General features: G+C 41.2%; 1 protein-coding gene across 40 annotated transcripts in view; it reads right to left on the bottom strand.

The window, feature by feature from the left end:
• Positions 1-22,197, bottom strand: part of TRIP12 (thyroid hormone receptor interactor 12) — a 150,121-nt gene that overhangs the window by 49,945 nt on the left and 77,979 nt on the right. For 35 of the 40 annotated variants that reach the window (XM_051849049.3, XM_089329771.1, XM_070070086.2 and 32 more), the window contains 5 exons: positions 19,897-19,980; positions 18,576-18,671; positions 1,909-2,057; positions 359-394; positions 182-277 (listed from right to left, as the gene is read on the bottom strand). In XM_051849049.3, the coding sequence (XP_051705009.1) occupies positions 182-277; positions 359-394; positions 1,909-2,057; positions 18,576-18,671; positions 19,897-19,980 (461 nt within the window). The remainder of the gene's footprint in view (positions 1-181; positions 278-358; positions 395-1,908; positions 2,058-18,575; positions 18,672-19,896; positions 19,981-22,197) is intronic. The other 5 variants (XM_051849059.3, XM_089329780.1, XM_089329779.1 and 2 more) reach the window with 1 other exon arrangement.

Genomic DNA, 22,197 nt, shown 5'->3' with positions numbered 1-22,197 from the left:
CTTGATCCAGGGCTCCCATGTGGATGGCTGGGACCCAAGGACGAGCAATCATCTGCTGCCTCCCTGGAACTGCACTGACAGGAAGCTGGAATGCGGAGCCCGAAGTTGAAATCCAGCTTGGGTGCTCCAATACGGGACACAGACAACTTAACTTCTAAGACAAATGCACACCCTGGATTACCTTTTCTAAGAAGACAGGAATAGCATCTACCACAACAGCAGACGATCGAGGAAGTGCTTCCATCATGTATGTTAAGGCTCGACAAGCATGGTTCATCTAGAAAACAAGAGGGATTTTCACTTAATAAAAATTCATAATGTAAATTTACCATGTTTTCAAAAAACAGTACATACTTACAATATCGAAATTATGTTCCATCTGTAGTAACGTTATCTGTTAAAAAGATATAAAGTATTAGAACCTATATTCTTAAATAAAAGTCCCAGAACTATGAAATGACTGTTTATGGCCACCAAAGTGCATGATGATGAATAAATATATATTAATGATATTCAATTTGATAAATAGATAAATGTGGTCAACTCTTTAACAGCAGCCATTATAAATAACACAAGCTGACTCCTGCAAGACTATTAAGTACTTAAATCTAATCAACAACTAGCAAATTAAGTGAATTGAATCTGTGTCAGCATTCCTGCCTAGATGTTAATGGCTTTTTTATTTAGCTAACAAAAACTGCATTTTAACCGCAGACAGTATAAGGTAATCGCAGTTCTTTGTTGCTATTTATTTTTTAGTGAACAGAAAAAGTTCACATCATGGAAGCCATCTGCTAAACAAATCAGCAATCTGAAAATGGATATGAACACAGGCAAAATCTAAAACTACAAAGACTAATACTGTTTTCATGAAACATATAGAAAGAAACACACAATCTTTCACTAAAATAGACTGTTAAGATTGGAGAACATGCTTTGATTATTTGGAGGTCTGAGCGGCACAAGATGAATGAACTGATCTATGCTTTAACAACACCTGATATACTAAAGCACCCCAACAAGAACAGGCAGGATACAGATTATTCCATCTTGCATCTGACAGGCCTTTCCTTAGATCTTGCCAAAGTTTGTTACTGTGATCAAATACGACAATCTGTCATACCGACAACCATAGTTTCATTTTTGTCACCTTTATTGGATATGTGAAAACAATTTACATGTTATTTATAACTTCCCAAATATTCTATAAATGTAATCACAATTATTGTTAGTATTAGATTCATACAACTTTAATCTTAAATTATAGCCACTTTCTCTACTTTTGTAGAAAAATATTCCCAAGCCTTTATTTAAAAATTACAAAATGGGTAAAGAGCCTACACTTGGTAATGAAACTTTTTCTTCCTGTTGTTTTCACATTAAAAAGCTTAGATCAATTAAAATGTTAATAAATCCCAAGTACCATAATATCAGCTCACATATATGTTCAATAGGTTTTCTTTTCCATGCTCCTTACACTTCTTTTGGCTTACCATGAAATCTTTGAAATCAGGATGACCCAACAAGGTACCTGACTGCTCTTCCCAAATATGAAACCTTTCTGATTACACAGATAACCCAATGAGCTTCTTTTATTATTATCAGTGGCTCAGTAGTAAAGTATGTACATTTTACACAATAAGGGTCAGGGAGAATAATTGAAAACCAGTCATTTAAATATCAAAGATCTAGTGCCAATCCATCAAAAAATGGTTTAGAAAAATTTACCAACTCATGATTAATAATGCCTCACAATATCAATACACATAAAATAAAAGCATCGAGCCATGTAGTCCTCTCTCTCAATTCTGTTTTAGAAGTCATAATGACAATAACCATGCATTCAGAAAAAAACAGCAGGATTCAAAGAGCAATTAAGGTAAATCAAGGGGAAAACTGCAGGCTTACCAAAGCTGGAACAACACTCTTGACAGGAAACCCTCCCAGTGTCTCCTCATTGCCCATGACCAACAACTGACACATTTCAATAACTGCCTGCAGCTGCTGACTTTCATCACTGGCTTGCAGTCCTTGTAGAAGCTGCTGGGCCTTAGAACCTTCAGAGGAAAAGAAATGATTATTTTTAAATATCTGAGAAAACGATCACTAGGTACTAAGGTTATGACTCTCTGATCTCCATTTAAAAAGCTGTCTATACCAGGGTCAAGATACACTAATGACATCTAGCAGGCAGAAGTCAGTTGGATCTGCTCTGCCTTAACATAATCCCAGTCATTTATATATTTATCTTTTTGAGAAGTTGTTTTAATTGCAAAAATAAGCAAAAACATCCACAAAATTAATATGAACTGATAGCTCTAACATATTCGCTTTAAAGAAGCACAGTGGAAAAAAAGCTTTGTGCAATAGAAAAACATTGAACAAAGATGGCCAACCTTCAAAGCAAATGTATCATTAAACATCTGCACCATAAAAATGGAATCTAAGTAACAAAGAACATGAAAATAATACAATGCATCTAACAAAAGACAGCACAACAAATGAAGTATTCAGTGAAATCAGCAAAATTGTAGGACTTCATATCTCCTCTCATGTCATGTGCAGATGCTGGGTACAGGAGTACTTTTACTTTTAAGATTCAACTATCAGGCCAGCACTGTGGTATAGTGCTGATATCCCCTATGTGGGCAGCCTGAAGACCTCGCTGCTCCATTTCCAATCCAGCTCTCTGCTGTGGCCTGGGAAGGCAGTGGAGGATGGCCCCAGTCCTTGGGCCCCTGCACCCACGTGGGAGATCCAGAAGAAGCTCCTGGCTTCAGATCAGCCCAGCTCTGGCCGATGCGGCCAATCAGGGAGTGAACCTGCAGATGGAAGACCTCTCCTCTACACACACACCCCCCACCTCTGTGTAACTCTGCCTTTCAAATAAATAAAATCTTAAAAAAAAAAAAACAAACAAAAAAAAAAAAAAAAACCTCAACTACCATAAGGAAATAAAATGACATTAAGCTGAAGGCACTCAAAAGTAGTCTGTAAACTTGTTTCATTTTTCACGGATACTTTTCTACCTGAAACCATGATTAATTCAGTTAATGTTTTCATGTTACTTAAAAAATAATAAAAAAAATTTGTTTATTTATTTGAAAGAGAATTACAGAGAAAGGTTGAACCAGAAAGAGAGCGCAAACGAGCGAGAAAGCTATAGAGAGAGGTCTTCCATTCCTCTAGCTCACTCCCCAAATGACCACAACGGCCAGAGCTGAGCTGCTTTGAAGCCAGAGCCAGGAGCTTCCTCCGAATCTCACATATAGGTACAGGGGCCCAAGGACTTGGGCCATCATTTACTGCTTTCCCAGGCCATAGCAGAGAGCTGCACTGTAAGAGAAGCAGCTGGGACTCAAACCGGTGCCCGTATGGGATGCCGGCACAGCAGGCTAGGGCTTTAACCCACTGTGCCACAGCAGCCGGCCCCTTGGTGTTACTTTCAAGCCTTTTTCCTTCTTATACCATCTCGTTATTAATTGTGTATTTAATTTCTCTACTTCAATATCATGATATACTGAAATGGGATTATGTTTTGAAATTGTCAATATATGTGAATTCACATCAACACCAAAGTTTTTATTTTAATTATGTTTCTATGATCTTCTACAAGGATAAACCTCTCACAGGGGCACATGGTGATCCTTGGAAGACTTGTTTCTGCTGTTACTTAAGACCATGGCTAATGCATTCCCTTAACTATTACTGCCTACCTACCTCACCATAATTAAAAGTCAATCAAAAAATTACAATGCAGGAAAGTTCAGAGAAATGTCCTTTTAAATTTTTAAACTAAACGATATCAACTCCAATTTCCGTAGGCTTGTCATTTTTATATTTAAATAATGTGGGAGGCAAAATAAAACAATGCAAAGTAGTAAAAAAAAAAAAAAACACCAAAACCTCAGTTGCTTCTAACTTCATTTAAAAGAATGAAAACTATTGATGTCAAGTGTTTTAACAACACAACCACATAAAGAGGAAAAACAGACACATATACCACTAGATGGAAGCCTTGTAAAAACTGGAGTTGGCAACTCTAACTACATTAATCTCTTATCTATGTGCTACTGCTGTATTTTAAATTTTCAGAATTAAAACAGAAAATTTTAATATGTATCAATTCATTACATATTAATATAAATAACATTTTCATGAAGAAATGATATTTTCTCTAACAAAACAATTTAGCAACAAGCGTGGCACTGTCTTTGTTGCAAATAGTCTTAATGTCAGCCTTAATATTTTTTTTTTATTTTATTTTTTTTTTATTTATTTATTTATTTTTTTATTTTTGACAGGCAGAGTGGACAGTGAGAGAGAGAGAGACAGAGAGAAAGGTCTTCCTTTGCCGTTGGTTCACCCTCCAATGGCCGCCGCGGCCAGCGCGCTGCGGCCGGCGCACTGCGCTGATCCGATGGCAGGAGCCAGGAGCCAGGTGCTTTTCCTGGTCTCCCATGGGGTGCAGGGCCCAAGCACCTGGGCCATCCTCCACTGCACTCCCTGGCCATAGCAGAGAGCTGGCCTGGAAGAGGGGCAACCGGGACAGAATCCGGCGCCCCGACCGGGACTAGAACCCGGTGTGCTGGCGCCGCTAGGCGGAGGATTAGCCTAGTGAGCCGCGGCGCCGGCAGCCTTAATAAAAGCTTGAAATTCAACTTGTTTCTACCTTCAATCTGTAATAATATGTATTTGAAATTAAGCATTATCATAAAAATGACTAAAAAGGCAAATTATTTTGTTTCATCCCCTTTAAGTTAAAACACAATTAATTTACTAGGCTCATGTGGCACTGAAGAACTCAGCCTGCCAGCACAGTCCGGCTGCTACTGCTCCAACTTTTGGTAAGGCAGGAGCAGTTTAACCCATCATGGCTTCCACACCATCCCCTCAGACACCAACAAAGTGGAAAATGAAAAACCTTAGTAATAACTATCATCAGTTTGATCTTATAGATTCCATGTATGGATCCCAAGAGTCCACAGCCCACGCTTTGAGAAACACTACTGTAGATCTGTGGTTGGCAGGCAAATATTTCTCTATTAAAGGCCAGAGAGTAATAATTTTGAGTTTTTCAAGGCATATGGTCTCTACTGCAAGTATTCCACTCTGGCACTGTAGCTAGAAAGCAGACACAGACAACATGTAAACTGATGAATATGCACCCTGAAATCCGACCTTCGTTTAACTTTCACGTGTCATACAACACCATGCTTTCAACATTTCAGTTACTGAAAAACATAAGCTCTCTCCTGATCTATCTCTCGACCCCATCTCTTTTCTCTTCACCCCTTTCCTCTGGGCCTGTCGAATTTCCCCGGTCAATAAACCCTTTCAATTCTGGTGTTTGGTGTGTTTTGTGCTGCCCTTACATTGGTGCCGTGACTCATATCCAGGCTCTCCTGTCAACCTTGCTCTCCCCCAGGGATCTGAGCTGCTTCGGGATCCTGGATTTCTGGGCACCACAAAGCACACCCCCACGCCTCCATCCACATACCAGCCTTTCAAGTCCCTGAGGTAAGACAGGGCAGAAGGAAGAACCTCTCAGTGTGACTTTTTACTCGTCCTGAAAGTCCGGGTATCAGGTACCCTAACTCCTACAGCCTCATGCCTCTGTGGACTCTGTCCCAGGCAACAGCAGGTATGGGTGACGACTCAACCCACTTCCCTTCTACGGCTAAGCCTTGGGCTCCAATGGGTGCATGGATGAAGACCTCTACCCCTTGTTCCCGTATCCTCCTGTCGGACAGCCGTGATCTCAGGGACGCCCAATATCTGCCAATCCAACTCTACGGGTCGCCATGGCAGCTTCTTCCTGCATTCCATCTTGATCTTCCTCTCGGTGGTCTCCTACCTCAACAATCAGTTCAAGATTTCTATCTGTGAGCATTCAGAAAAGTGCAAGATTTCCTATGTCTAAACTTTCTCCTATCTGTTTTAAACCTTCTCTGGCTCAAGTTCTCTTAATTTCCACTAAGGTTGAAATTTGATGTGTTATCTTATTTAGAAAATGTCTTAATTTGGAGATTTCTAAAGAGTTATTTCAAAATGTAAATCAAGGAAATCAGCAGGTGGAAAGCAAAAGCTATTATCTGACATAGAAACAGAATCTGATCTTCTGTTAAAGCAATGAGGTTTTTGTAATATTTTGAAATCATCTTAAAAATCTGTTTAGAACCTACAGCATCTCCTTTTGATAGTTTTGTCTAATTGGTGACTGCCAGTTCTCCAGCCAGCTCCAGTACTATTCTCTCTTCCTAGTTCTGACTCTTAAAATTGCTCCAAATCATGGGATTTGATTCTTCCATGTACTAGCTCTTAAATTTAAGGTTTTTATTTCTGATTTTTGGAACCAAAGAGACACAGATTTTGTGTTCCATGGAAGTAATCTATTGTGTTCTCTTAATGTTTCTGTTAAGTTCTGATTGTTTAAACAGCTGAGTTTTTATTAAGAGTTCTAGTTTATTTGCATATATTCTTATCCTAAAACATTTGAGTATTCAGTTTGTAACAATGATCAAATCTGGTCTATATTATGTCATGATATTAAGGGGTGTTATTTCAACTAGATATTTTAAGCCTTCTTGGCATCCTTGACAGGCATTCAAAAATCAAAGTTCCAAATTCTTTGGACTTCAGTATCATCTTCAGCTAGGTCCCTAGAAATATCAACAGATGTATGTCTCTCATCTAGTAGAGACAGCAACTAATCAGGCTATTTGGATTATACTACAGGTACTGTCAAGTAGAGCTAAATTTTAAGTTATGACTATGTAAAATGCTACTGATACAAATGCTCAAAAGTTAAAAAGTCTAACGATCTTATGTTACCACACATGATGGTTATTTTAATGAGAAAGGGCCAGAGGCCTAAAAGTGATAAATGTTTTGTACATTCACACAGGTGCTTCTGAAAATACTGTGTAAAGTGAGCAAGTGCCTCTTGTTGCTTAATGAGTGTATAATTTTAAACATGGCTATTTAAATCTTTTGTAATCCAGTTTTGTGTATCATTTTTGCTGTATATAAAACCAAAATACTGGGACCTGCGCTGTGGCGCAGTGGGTTAAAGCCTTGGCCTGAAGTGCCAGCATACCAAATGGGCACCAGTTCTAGTCCCAGGTGCTCCTCTTCCGGTCCAGCTCTCTGCTATGGCCTGGGAAAGCAATAGAAGATGGTCCAAGTCCTTGGGCCCCTGCACCCACATGCAAGACCCGGAAGAAGCTCCTGCTCTTGGCCTCTTGGCTTTGGATCGGCACAGCTCCAGCCATTGCGGCCATCTGGGGAGTGAACCACCAGCAGATGGAAGACCTCTCTGTCTCCATCTCTCTCTCTAACTCTTTCAAATAAATAAAATCTTAAAAAAAAAAAAAAAAAAAACTAAAAACCTAAAACATTGCTTGTTCTGTGTTTAGATTTGTCCTATAGGTTCTGTTGGATTTTTTCCAGCAACTTCTATTGTATTCAGTACTTTGGGATGACTCCAAGATGAAGCCAATAATGCACTACAGGTTCCAACTGAGAGAAAGTATGGTTAATTGAAGTTATTAAGAGCAGAAAGTAATTCGAATCAATGGGTAATTTAAAAAACAGATTTTTCATTACTGAAACAGCTTTATTGTTCTGTCTTGTATGTTATACATGCATACATATTGTATGCCTACATGGGAAAATTTATTAACAACTATTTTAATTGGCTTATAGAAAAAAGAAGACTCAAATTTAAACTGTTAAGATTAAAGATACATTTTAGTTCTTTATATCAGATGTTTTAAATTTGTTGGTAGAAAGAAACTAAAACTGGCCAGCTCCACCTGCAGCGCCGGCACACGGGGTTCTAGTCCCGGTCGGGGCGCCAGATTCTGTCCCAGTTGCCCCTCTTCCAGGCCAGCTCTCTGCTGTGGCCAGGGAGTGCAGTGGAGGATGGCCTAAGTACTTGGGCCCTGCACCCCATGGGAGACCAGGAGAAGCACCTGGCTCCTGCCTTCGGATCAGTGCGATGCACTGGCCACCGGTCGCAGCAGCCATTGGAGGGTGAACCAACGGCAAAAGGAAGACCTTTCTCTGTCTCTCTCTCTCACTGTCCACTCTGTCAAAAAAAAAAAAAAAATTTTTTTAAATAAATAAAAAAAAAACCACACTAAAAAAAGAAACTAAAACTGTTTATGGCATTGACATGTTTGAGTTTGCTGGTCAAACAAGTTACACTGTGTTAGATATTTGAGATGTTTCCAAATACATGTGTTGTCTTGAAATTTATAGAAGGCATTGGACCGTCGGGTAGATGTTTCCCTAAGTTGTTACTGAATGACTGAAATTGCTTGCTGAGTTTTCATTTGATATTGTTAGTGTCAGTAAGCATTCTGGGAAGTCTGACTTGTTCCCTCATTTCTCTATTCAAGACGGGAAACTAATTCTACTCTGAAGAACTCTCCAGGATTACAGTTTGATCTTTAGATCTTATAAAGAGAGATGGCGAACATTTTCTGTAGTAATAGCAAAGCCAAAATGAGAGCTTAAATTATAATTTCACAGTTAGATTTACTTTGCCATGGGCACAGTAAACAAGCAAAACCTTCCTTTTCAGACCAAAGGAAGGGAGAGAAAGTTTTACTAGTGACCTCAGCTTTTACGTATGAGATGGTCATCATGCTTGATGCACAGTGGTCTGCCATCAAGGAGACCCAAGAGGCCAGTCCACTGCGGTGGCTTTTGATGTGGAAAGCCAGGGCTTCAGCAGAAGTCAGCTTATGAAGAGCCCTGGCAGCTCTGGCAGCCAAGAGATGGGTCAGTGGAAACGGACCTGCCCTGGGGTCAAAGGACGGACGCCAGGTCAGAACCACAGACCTTACTGGCTCTAAGCTGAAAAGCCCTTTACTCGGCCCAGTTGCCGAAGTAACCACTGCTGTCGAGGGGATAGCCAATAGGGTCTGCAACATTGCAGGCAGAGCTGTATATTAACTAAGAATGATTTCCTTTAAGAAATGCCACCTACCTTTCCTTTGAGCCTGCTCTCTTCCCAGGCTAGCTTGGTAATGGAAGTCAACAGGGTGCCCTCTTAAGGAGGTTCACACCTCCCTTCTGATGTACACCATGTGAAGAGAGAAGTAGGTCTGGGCCTTATAACTGGCAAGGCCTTAAAGCCCACCTGATTATTATCAAACCCATTCTGTCAGTTTCTACTTGCCTCTCAATCAGAAAACTGTCTCCTGGTTTAGACAGCACCTTTCTTAGGTCTCCAATAATGACTCTGTCCTTTGTTCTAGACCCTGTCTAGCCTACTTGGGGCCTCACCGTTTGTAATCATAGCCTCTACTCTTACTCCAATGGCTCTACTCCCGACCCATGTGTATTGATGGCCCTCCCCCAACTTAATGTTGTATAATTGTTCATAATTTTTCTACAAATAAGCCCCTCCACTCACAAGAGACAAGTGGCCTGTCTCCCAGTCTTGGTTGGGATCAGTTTCGCAGCCTCCCTCTCCTCAGTAGTGATTTCATGAACAGCTTTGAGCCACAACATTGTGTCTGAATGTCTGTCAGCTGGTGCCCTCTGAGGCTTCCAAAGCCATATCACCTCACTAACAGGCGTGGTACTACAGAACAGACTGACCTTAACAGCACTGTTACTATGTTAACCAATCAGGCCCAGTGAAACCACATCCATCAGACAGTCTTCACTAGGGTCCAGAGACCCCCTCATTTACTCTCCTCTATGAAATCCTCTCACTCATTGGTTAATGACACTCTTAGGACCACTGGCTGCTATTCTCACCTTTTTTACTACCCTAAATGTTTACAGGCGGTGATAATGGATGAACCAAAGCCTTCACCAACCAGGCAGTCAACCAAATGCTGCTGCAGCGATACACTCAGCTCCCCACCTAGGAGATCGCGGCTTGAGACATTGCCCCATGCCAGCAGAGTGTGTCAGCAGGAAGCAACTATAGAAAATAGACCATCGCCCCTCCACCTTTCCTGGACTTTTGGGGCCAATGCACTCCCATACAACACTTGCTTTACAAGAAACAAAATGGGGAGAATGTTGGTAAAATGGCACCGTCTTTTCCGTGGCGCAATTTACTTCCCGGACACCACCCTAGGCTCTGGCCCCTGCTCCACTGCTGGAAGCCAGGTTACCAAAGGGCCCAACCACAGATGTCAGCTCCACACCCACCCTAAAGAGATTCGCTGCTCCTACCTCCCTGCCCCTCCAGCAAAGGTATAACAGGACCTGCTTCCCGAACACGTGCTCTCTCCTGATCTCTCTCTCTCCTTCATCCTCTCTCTCTCTCTTGACCATCATCTCTCTTCTCTTCGCCCCTTCCCTCTGGCCCACTGGATTTCCCCGGTCAATAAATCCTTTCCCTAAAAACAAAAAAAGACACTCTTGATTAAAAGCTGTATAAAAATGAGCAGGAGCTGGATTTGGTACTTGAGAAGTGGTTTGCTGACTCAGGATACAGAGGAGGGAGAGAAACCCACAGTGCTGAACCGAACTGGTCAACCAGATGTGTTAAGTTCTGGGAAAGTGAAAAAGAATGTGGGCTAAGAAGTTTTGATGAGAAAGAATAAACTATCCTGCAATCTCACGGTAGTTAGAAACCAAGGTACCACCAGTGAGAGGAGGCCTGCCTCAAATAATTCCCAAGACACCTGCCACATTTTGAAACTGCTTCATTTTTCAAGTCTGAGGAGATAGTGATTTTCAAGGTTCTCAATCAAAATCCTGGAAGAGCCGGAACACAGAAACTGATGAGCCAAAACTAAAATGAGTCATAACAAAATTGCAGCGCTGGTCAACACCCAGTCAAGCCCTGACTAGAGATAAGTCATTGTTCAAAGGCAACGCTATGGTGTGTGTAGCAGGTAAAGCTGCCCTCTGCAGCGCTGGCATCCCATATGGGCACTGGTTCAAGTCCCAGCTACTCCACTTCCGATACAGCTCTCTGCTATGGCCTGGGAAAGCAACAAAAGATGGACCAAGTCCTTGGGCCCCCGCACCCACATGGGAGACCCAGAAGCAGCTTCACCAATTTCGGCTATCTGGGGAGTGAAATAGCAGATGCAAGACCTCTCTCTCCTCTTCCCTCTCCTCCCTTCTCTCTCTCTGCCTCTCTGTAACTGCCTTTCAAATAAATAAATAAATCTAAAGGGGGGGGGGGGTTGTTCCTGATCACTGTAGGCCTCTTCAGTTCTTTAACACAAACTGTCGATATATAATCAAGACAATTACCAGACATACAAAGAGACGGAATATGTGGCTGAGATTCAAGAGGGGAAAAAAAAAAATCAGAACAGACCAAGACTTCTGCAAATATAAGTGCTTAATGGCTATGAGAAAAGAATCAAAGAACTATGGATAACTCAGCAATATAGTATCTGAAATTAAAAACTCATTTGTGTAGACTTAAAAGACTGAAAACAGTAGGAAAATAATTAGTGAATTTGAAAACTGGCCAACGGGAAGTTTTCACACTGGGCAAAGGGAAAAGAATTGAGAAAACACAACCAAAGAGAAAACAGAGTCAGAGAAACATGCTGGACAGTGCAAGTAATACCTTGATACTCCGAGAAGGGGAGAGACTATTTGAAGAGATAAGAAAATGGTATTTCATAAAATAATGGCCTTCATAAAATAACGGCCAAGACATTTCTAAAACTGATAAAGGAAGTATCTACTCACAGATTAAAGGCTCAGTGAAGTACAAGCAAATTATATATCAAGAAAAAGTCACCTCACCTCATCCCAACATTGTTAACTATTATTTTTTAATAGTTTGACTAAGTAAATATTGAGAGAGAGAGGAAAAGGAGGAGAGATGGGGGAGGGACAAGGGAAGAAATCCAGGAAAGAGACATCGTTTTGAAATGTTAAGGCTGGGGGTCAGAGCTGTGGAACAGCAGCTCTGCCCATGGCACCAACATCCCATATGGGCACCAGTTCATGTCCTGGCTGCTCCTCTTCCAATCCAGCTATTTATAGCCTGCAAAAGCAGAAGAAGATGGCCCAAGTGCTTGAGCCACTGCACCCACGTGGGAGACTCAGAAGAAGCTCTTGGCTCCTTGCTTTGGATAGGCTCAGCTGCAGCCCAAGTGATTGGGCCCTTGCATCCACAAGGGAGACGACGAAGAAGCTCCAAGCTCCCGGCTTCAGATCAGCTTAGCGCTGGATGCTGCAGCCATTTGGGGAATGAAGCAGGGAATGGAAGACCTTTTTCTCTGTCTCTCCCTCTGTCTGTAACTCTACCTCTCAAATAACCAAAAGCGTTTAAAAAGGAAATAAATAAATGGCAAGGTTTTTGAAAAGATACTATGGAAGCAAGAATACATCAAAAGTAGTGACTGAGAATTTTACACTTGGAGAAAATATTCCTTAAAAAAATTAAGCAAATCAAAAATTTCTCTAAGAAAATTAGAGTGAAATCATTACTAGTAATTCTGCACCATATGGAAAAAAGTGAGGAAGGATCTACAAGAAGGAATTAAGAGTACTGGCGCTGTTGGTGGGAGGAGTGTGCTGCCACTGTGGCACAGCAGTGAAGCTGCCCCTGGCAGCAACAGCACCTGGTCTGGATCTGCGGTGCTGCGCTTCACATCTGGCTTCCTGCTAACGAGCCTGGGAGAGCAGCATAAGATGTCCCAAGTGCTTAGGTCTCTGTCATCCACATGGGAGACCCTGGATGCAATTCCAGGCTCCTAGCTTCAGTCTGGCCCAGACCTGGTTGCTATAGTTGAGACAATGAACCAGCAGATAGAATCTATCTCCTCCCCACCGCACCTGGCACTCTACCTTTCCAAACCAGTGCTGTGGTATAGCATGCTATGCCACTTAACAACAGTGGCATCCCATTACAGATGATGATCCAGGTATTTCGACCCTGCTACGCTCACAGAAAACCAGAACAGAGTTTCAAGATTCCAGCTTCACCTGGCGTAAGCCCAGCAAGTATAGTCGTTAAGAGAGTGAACCAGTGGATGGAAGATCTCTTTGTTTCTCCCTGTCACTCGACTTTCAAGTAAATAAATCTTTAAAAAATAATAAATCTATTTTTAAAAAAACACTGGGAATAGTAAATATGTGGGCAAATATAAGAATAAGGATGTTCTAACATAACTATAATGTATTACAGAGTTTCTAATACATATAACAAATCAAACAATTATAGGATGTCAGAAAAAAAGTTGGAATATAAAAGAATTTAAGGTGGCCAACAAATCAAGAATATGCATTATAATCTCTAGAGTAACCACTAAAAGAATATATAAGAATATACAATAGAAAAGCTAAAAGAATACTTGACTATTCCAAAATTAAGTTATCACTTTTCATTTATCAGCTTTGTAAAAATCCAAAACTGTGACATCATACTGTTTTAAGTGAATGTAAAATAATATAGCCCTGAAGAGCAGGATTTACAATATCCACTGAAATTTTCTATACATGTACTCTTTTTTTTAAAGATTTATTTTGTTTATTTGAAAGAGAGAGAGAGGTAGAGCCAGAGAGAGAAAGGTCTTCCATTCCTCTGGTTCACTCCCCAAATGACAACAACGACCAGAGCTGAGCTGAGCTGAAGCCAGGAGCCAGAGTTTCCTCCGCATCTCCCACTTGGGTGCAGGGGAACAAGGATTTGGGTCATCTTCTACTTCCTTCCCAGGTCATAGCAGTGAGCTGGATCAGAAGAGGGGCAGCCAGGACTCAAACCGATGTCCATATGGAATGCCACCGCTGCAGGCTGGGGCTTTAACTCACTGCGCCGCAGCACCAGCCCCACATGACTCTTTTCAATAGCAACTTTGCATGCAGAAATCAACTCCGAATACAGAAAAAAATTTTACCACAGAAACTTCAACATCGATAAACTGGAAATAACCCAGTGTCTAATGACAATGGACTGGCTAACTACACTCGTCCATCCAATGGAGTAACAGAACTTTTAGGGAAGAGAGAAATCTCCCCTGCTCCCAAATAAACGCAGCAACTGTAGAGGGTAGACACCAAGACATATCATTAGAAGCAAAGTAAAATGTGTAAAGTTTGTTGCTCCTATCTAAGAAAAACAAGCGGGTATGGAGTAGATATTAGGATATGTTTTTGTGTTTTTAAATTAACAGAAAGACAAGCCATAACACTTTAAAAGGTTATTTATATAGGAAGAGTAAATACAAAAGACAGAAGAAAATCTGAATCTGTCTTGCTAGTAAATTTGACTTTTATGTAAATATCATGTAATTATAAAAGCAAAATTAAGTTTTCAAGTGCAACCTCTAAAAATCAAAAGCAAAATAAACCAAATGAAACCAAACCACCTTGGGTGTTATTAACAAAGAGACGAATTATTTCAAATAACTTTAAAATGTAAAAATTTAGCCACAGAGATATATCCCAAGAACAAAAAGAATTGTAAAAAAAAAAAAAAAAAAAAAAAACACAAAACAACTTTAATGGTTAAACTTGATTCTAATACCATGGAATTAAGCAAATGAGTCACTATATATTCTGAGAAATAAAACATTTGGCATGGGATAAAACACCAAGTATCAATGAGATTAAAAACCTGCACCCTAAATCTGAATTGGTGGTACTGGTATGAACTAAAGATAAAATACAATCATTTCCTAGGTTAGTCTAGTGACAATGATCAACACAGGTGCAATGAGTTTGCCCAGACTGTAGTTTATAATGCCATTTTAAAGAAAAGAAATCAGAGCTTTCTGGGGAAATGCCCAGTCCTGTCGTATCAGAGAGCAAAGAAAGTATTTCTATTAAATTACATCTTCACCGCTCATAAGTGAGAGGTGATATTAGACACGACCATTTTGTGACACTTAATCTAGATACTGAGCTTTAAGAGTCTGCTAAGTGATGGGTGCTGTGTATTTTCTTGTATCACAAACACTGCCACTTTGGTTTCCTCACCAGAGAGAGAAAAAAAGACTCAAACTCAACACTGAAAAGGTCTCTGGAACCACCAGCGTACAAGAAATACACTAGGACATCCGAAGCAATAGAAATTTCACACTGATTTTTTCATCAGTTATGAATGAATTTTTGTTTATACTTGAGTGTGATAATAACTTCTGTATTTTTTATTTATGTTTTAGGGGGCACTGTCATGAGCAAGTAATATGATAAAATGTTTACAGATAACCTTATTTAGTGTCAGGGTTCATTTCACAGTAATATTAGAGGAGGGATGTGATGGAGGAAAAAGGCTGGACACAACAGGGCACTGCTGAAGCGAAGCCATGTGGCATCCTGTTCTACTCTGGCTCTAGTCTGTGGTTTACATTAAATCCATGTGCAAAGTTCAACACTAAATATGGATTTCAGATATTTTAATGTCAATATCCTTAGGTATCCTTTCTCCCCAGAAATATAATTAGTATAAAATAAATGAAATCAAGTTTCTCTAAAGGGGAAAAATAACTCTAAGAAACATATGCACTGACTGCAATGTATATATATTTGGATGCTGACTCAAAGACAATTTTTGTTTGTATCTGATATTTTTTCACAATAAAGATCATGTATTTTCCCCTCTCTAAACCTGAAAATTATTCCCGATGATTCTTGGGTCAAAACTCACATTTGGGGCCTGGTGTTTTGGCACAGCAGGTAAAGCTGCTGCCTGTAGTGCTGGCATCCCAAATGGGTGCCAGTTTGAGCCCCAGCTGTTCCACTTCCAAACCAGCTTCCTGTAAATGAGCCTGGGAAAGCATCGTAAGATGACCTAAGTGTTTGGTCCCCTGCACCCACATGGGAGACCCGGAAGAAGCATCTAGATCCCGATTGGCCCAGCTCCCACCATTGCTGCCATTTGAGGAGTGAACCAGTAGATGGAAGATCTCTGTCTCTCCGTCTTTCAAATAAACAGATTTTTATTTTTATTTTTTTTTTAATTTATTTGACAGAGTTATAGACAGTGAGAGAGTGTCGCTCCCCCTCTTCACGGAGGAACGACACTAAACCCTGCGCTGTTCTTTTGTCTGCTCGGCCCTCCCAGGGTTGGCTGCTGGTCCTTCCCGGGTTGGCTGCCGTCCTTCCACCTCCGTGGAAGGGCGGTGCCCCCTGCCACTTTCCCCACTTCCACGGGGGAGCGGCACACCGCCGGCCGGCTCTCTCGAGGGCTGCTCAGGTGTTCCTTCAGATAGATGTTCCTGGTGCATGTTGTCTCTCTCCTCCTTTATAGTCCTCTTCCACCAATCCCAACTCTGCTACCCACACGCCGAGCACGCTGCTCTCCTCCAATCAGGAGCAGGATCAGCTCCTGCAGGTTATTGGTTGAACTGGAGGCAGCTGTGTAGAAGCTGTTTACTCCTCTCCCAGCGCCATATTGTGGGAGAGCAGATGCATAGAATAAGTCTTAATTCCAGTAACTTAGTCTAGTCTGAGTTGCTCCCCACAAGAGAGAGAGACAGAGACAGAGAGAAAGGTCTTCCTTCCATTGGTTCACCCCTTAAATGGCCGCTACAGCCAGCGCTGTGCCGATCCGAAGCCATGAGTCAGGTGCTTCTCCTGGTCTCCCATCGGGTGCAGGGCCCAAGCACTTGGGCCATCCTCCACTGCCCTCCCGGGCCACAGCAAAGAGCTGGACAGGAAGAGGGGCAACCGGGACTAGAACCCGGCGCCCTTATGGGATGCCAGCATCACAGGCAGAGGAATAACCCAGTGAGCCGCGGCCTTTGCTGTTTTTCAAGCGCAGCAGGCTCACTCCCACTCTGCCATGCACGCGCTCTTCCCTCAGACCGGTGCACAGCTCACTGCCGTCCTGCAGTCCAGTCTCCACACCTAATCCCTACTCTGCTTTCCTTCATCGCACTGACAACATCTGAAATTTTACTAAAAACACATGTCTTATTGGTTGCCAGGATTACTCTCCAGCATGGAAGCTCCATAGAGGAGCCAACCCTGCTTATCCTGTTTAGGATTCAGTACAACATCAACACATGGTAATTGTCACTAAATAAATATCCACATTTATCTGTTCATGAGAACTTTGTTAGCTGAGAGCTGAGTGTCAGGCGAGCAAAAACAAAACCAACTAGAAATACCAACTGCTTGTTAAATTTCCTTGCCAAATGCTAAGGCCAGCAACTTGAAAAAGCTTCACATATCAGTACATACATGAGCACATGTGTATATACTATTCCAAAAAAAATTTGGAAATGCTTGATGGCACATTATTTAGCATACATTAGGATGGGCAGAGCTAACAGACTTCATTAACACTTCAGAAATTCTGAAACTAAGGCTAATGTCGTGGCTTAGTGGGCAAACATCCCAGCCTTGATGCCAGCATCCCATACAGGCCCCAGTTTGAGATCTAGCCTTTCTACTTCCGAACCAGCTCCCTGCTAACACGCCTGCGAAAGCACTGGAGGATGGCCAAAGTGCTTGGGCCCCTGCAGCCACGTAAGAGAACAGGATAGAAGCTCCTGGCTTTGGTCTGGCCCAACCTGCAGCCATTTGGAGAGTGAACCAGCGGATGGACGATCCTTCTATCTCTCCCTCTCTAACTCTACCTTTCAACCAAATAAATATAAATCTTTAAAAACAACAAAAAAAGAAATTTTGAAATTAAGAGTGAAATCTATAAAGTCTATTAATTCTATAGAAACATCAATTTTGTTTGATTATTAAAAAAAAGCTACAATGCAAACTTAGTTTAAGGAAGCTAAATACTGTATGCCAACAAGAATTTACTTGGACTTCTAACTGTACTAAAGTTATATCCTTAGTTATTAACTAAAAATTCAAGAGTAACTATCTAATCAACCATGATAAAAATCTTATATATAATTCATTAATTCGAAAATGAGCTATAATAACTAGTAATTCTGTGAAGAAGTCTTTCCTCTGAAGCACATGACTATCTTATGGGTTGAACTTTATTAAACCAGAGCAGGCACTGTAGTGTAGCAGGTAAAGCCTCTGGCTACAGTGGCGGCATGCTATATGGGTGCCAGTTCAAGTCCTGGCTGCTCCACTTTTGACCCAGCTCCCTGCTAATGGGCATGGGAAAGTAGCCGAAGATAGCCCAAGTGCTTGGGCCCCTGCACCCACATGGGAGACCCAGAAAAAGCGTGAGGTTCCCAGCTTTGGCCTGGCCTGGCCTGGCCTGGCCCAGCCCCGGCAATCATCTGGGGAGTGAACCAGCAGATGGAAGATTCTCTCTGTCTCTCCTCCTCTTTCTGTAACTGCCTTTCAAATAAAAAATAACATCTTTTAAAAAATTTTATTAAACCATTAAAAAATTGAAATCAATGTAAATCTTACAATAAGATGCCATAATTGCCAATGTAAAACCATTACTCTTTTGTAGGTCAAACAATACAAAATAACTTTCCTCTAAAATCTACATTGTTTTAATTATTTCAGTTCAATAAAATTAAAAAGAAAATCTTACTGCTGGCTCTACTTAAGACAACTACATGCAAAGCCCTATTTTTAAAAAACAAGGTAAAATCATGAAATCTTCCTTACATCACCAGATAGCCAGCAAAAATAGCATTTTGGTAATTAGTACAGGGCTTCAGGAAAGGAAAAACTTAGAAGTATTCACTTACTAGCTCCGCTTCCAATTGTTCTATGGAAAAGTTGTGACATCCGAGGACCAAGAGGACCAAACAGGTGAGGAGGAAGACCCCTGGCCTCTAACAGAGCTAAAGAAAAAAATAAGTGTAAGGGGGGGTGGGTGATCAAATCCAATCGACTTTATCTAAAAATTTCAAGCACCTAATTCATTTCACACAATTCACGTAATCAATATCACTTTCCATTCTGAACATTAGCAGAATCTCTGAAATTCCCAAAATCACTCTCATATTAACATAACTGGTATAAATTAAAATATACATGTGCTAGTTCCAAGTATCCTAAGATTTTATGCAAAATTAAAACTCAGTGTGTAACTGTGTAAACAGCCCAAGAATATTTCAAAGTAAATATTTACTGTGAAGAAATTATAATTACCCTTGCCCTGTTTTCCCTGTTATAACCCAATCAGGTATTGTTAGGAGACCCTCCAAAAACAAAATATAACACACTATTTTTATCACTTCTAAAAAGTCAGAGAAACTATGTGCTCACGAGAATTCTAGTCAAAGAGATCCTTATAAGTTCCCTCAGGAACTTTAAAGAAATCTGAAACTACAAATGCCATCTCTCCTAAGCCTTACACCAGCGATCTATTTTAAACCAACCAGAAGATAAAAATACATATCCTCTGGCTTCTAAAGAGTTTATAAATAAGGCTAAAAAAAAATCTACAAAATAAAAAAAACCTGGAAACATGGAGTTAGAGTTAGACATACACTATACATTCATTTTGGAATAAAGACAAAAAGAATATGGAGGGGAAAAAAAAAAAAAAAACAGTACCTGACTAGTCATACTCACAATGTTGTCAGGTACCAGAGCACAATACATTAATTTAACCATTTTTGAAGGTACTTCTTAATTTATTACTAAAATCTGCTACACATATAATCACAATAAAAAAATTTAACATAAATACAGAAGGGTACTTTCAAGAAGTTAGTGGAAAACTGTAAAGTTTGTTTTGGTGCAAAAATTCTGAAATCCATGCAAATGAGAAGTCCTCAAAAAGCTGATGGAAAATGCATGTAATGAAAAAACAACACATGGATTTCAAGATTTTTTGCAGCAAAATACCTCAACTCTTAATCCTTTCCCAGGAACTTTTTGAAGTACTTGTAAGATTTCTGTCTAAACAGCAAAAATGAAGAGGCAAATATAGCTCATCTTCCAATTCCAAATCATATCTTAGAAGCCTTCTGGAACATTCTCTGAATTAATTTCCATGAAGAACAATAGCAAAGGGCAGCCAGGGTTGTGGTTTCTTACAGGCTCAGTAACTGTCTTTACCTTGCAATCGTCCCATCTCGGAATCATCTGATTCACTCTCCCCAGAAGTGGTCATGCCAACAGCCCCTGCAACAGAACTAGAGGCTGGGGGCAGAGGGGAGAAAAGGTTAGCATTAGGAGAGGAACAATTAAACTCTTAAATCTTTCTGGATTACCTTAAAAAAAAAAAAAAAGTTTTAGTGAAAAGGGCAATTACACTTGTCTTCCTACAACATACTCAGCTGTTGTTCTAGACTTCATCCACTCAATTAACTAAACTGCTTTGGTATTAAAACAAATAGGAGTTGGTGTTATGGCACAGTATGTGCTAGGATGCCAGCACTGGAGCTCCAGTGAGTCCTGGCTGCTTAGTGCTCATCCACCTCCCTGGGAAATGCAACTGGGAAAGCAGAGGAAGATGGCCCAAGCACTTGGGCCATTGATACCCGTGTGGGAGATCTGGCTGGAGTTCTGGGCTCCTGGCTTCAGGCTGCCTCAGCCCTGGCCATTGTGGCCACTTTAGAAGTGAATCAATACTATCTTTATCTCTCCATCTTTAAATCTTTAAAGATGCTATCTTTATCTGTCACTCTGCTTTTCAAATAAGTAAATGAAATAAATCTTTAAAAAAAAAAAAAGTGGCCATCACTGTGGCACAGAAGGTTAAGCCATCACCTACGACATCAGCATCTCATATGGGCACTGGTTCAAGTCCCAGCTGTTCCCCTTCCAATCCAGCCCCCTACTAATAAGCCTGGAAAACAGTGGAAGGTGGCCCTAGTACTTGGTTTCCTGCTACCCATGTGGGAGACACAGAAGCAGCTCCTGTCTCCTAGCTTCAAACCAGCCCCACTCAGGCTATTGCAGCCACCTGGGCAAAAACCAGTGGAAGTTAGAGTACTCTCTGTATCTTTAGAAAGCTCTCTGTACCTCTTGCTAACTCTTCCTTTCAAACAAATAAATCTTAAAAAAAAAAAAAAAAAGTAAAACAAAAAGGCCAGTGTTGTGATGTAGCAGGTAAAGCTGCCATCTGCAGCACCAGCATCCCATGGGTGCCAGCTAGAGTCCCAGCTGCTCCACTTCCCATCCAGCTCCCTGCTGAAGCACCTGGGAAAGCAGCAGCAGATGTCCCAAGTCGTTGGCCCCAGCAACCACGTGAGACCCAGAAGCTCCTGGCTTCGGTCATCTGGAGGAGTGAACCAGAAGATGGAAGATCTCTATATATATCTATATATCTCTGCCTCTCCTGGTCTGTAACTCTAACTTTCAAATAGATAATTAAATCTTTTAAGAATAAATAAATATGGCCGGCGCCCTGGCACTCGGGGTTCTAGTCCCAGTTGGGGCACCGGGTACTAGTCCCAGCTGCTCCTCTTCCAGTCCAGCTCTCTGCTGTGGCCCGGGAAGGCAGTGGGGGATGGCCCAGGTCCTTGGGCCCTGCACCCGCATGGGAGACCAGGAAGAAGCACCTGGCTCCTGGCTTCAGATCAGCATAGTGCCAGCCGTGGCGGCCATTTGAGGGGTGAATCAACAGAAGGAAGACCTTTCTCTCTGTCTCTCTGTCTATAACTCTACCTGTCCAAAAAAAAAAAAAAAAAAAAAAAAAAAAAAAGGAATAAATAAATAAAACAAGCAAAAAAATACAACATTTGCATTTCATTCACATTGAATGAAATGGCTTTATAGATTTCCTCATATTTTTGAAATACTTCTTATCATTCTGGAATTAAATCCTGAAATACTCTCACAGCTAAGACCACTGTGATATTTAATAATTGGCCTAGGCCGGCGCCGCGGCTCACTAGGCTAATCCTCCGCCTTGCGGCGCCGGCACACTGCGTTCTAGTCCCGGTCAGGGCGCCGGATTCTGTCCCGGTTGCCCCTCTTCCAGGCCAGCTCTCTGCTGTGGCCCAGGAGTGCAGTGGAGGATGGCCCAGGTACTTGGGCCCTGCACCCCATGGGAGACCAGGAAAAGCACCTGGCTCCTGGCTCCTGCCATCGGATCAGCGCGGTGCGCCGGCCACAGCGCGCCGGCCACGCCGGCCATTGGAGGGTGAACCAACGGCAAAGGAAGACCTTTCTCTCTGTCTCTCTCTCTCACTGTCCACTCTGCCTGTCAAAAAATAAATAAATAAAAATAAATAAAAAAAAATAAAATAAAAAATAAAAAAAATAATTGGCCTCAAACTGACATTCTATGTAGATGTGCACCTTCTTAGGTCTGCTGTATTCCTAGATTACAATTTCGATATAATCACTTATCTGTTTTCTCTAATTTCAAGAATTGGAGAAGACTGTACCTTTTATTTCTAGAACAAAATA

Source organism: Oryctolagus cuniculus, chromosome 3 (assembly GCF_051225735.1).
Source record: "Oryctolagus cuniculus isolate XC-2025 breed Fujian yellow rabbit chromosome 3, ASM5122573v1, whole genome shotgun sequence".
NCBI classification, from domain to species: domain Eukaryota; kingdom Metazoa; phylum Chordata; class Mammalia; order Lagomorpha; family Leporidae; genus Oryctolagus; species Oryctolagus cuniculus.
The sequence above is the reverse complement of the archived record's forward strand: the minus strand, read 5'-3'. Positions and strand labels throughout refer to the sequence as shown.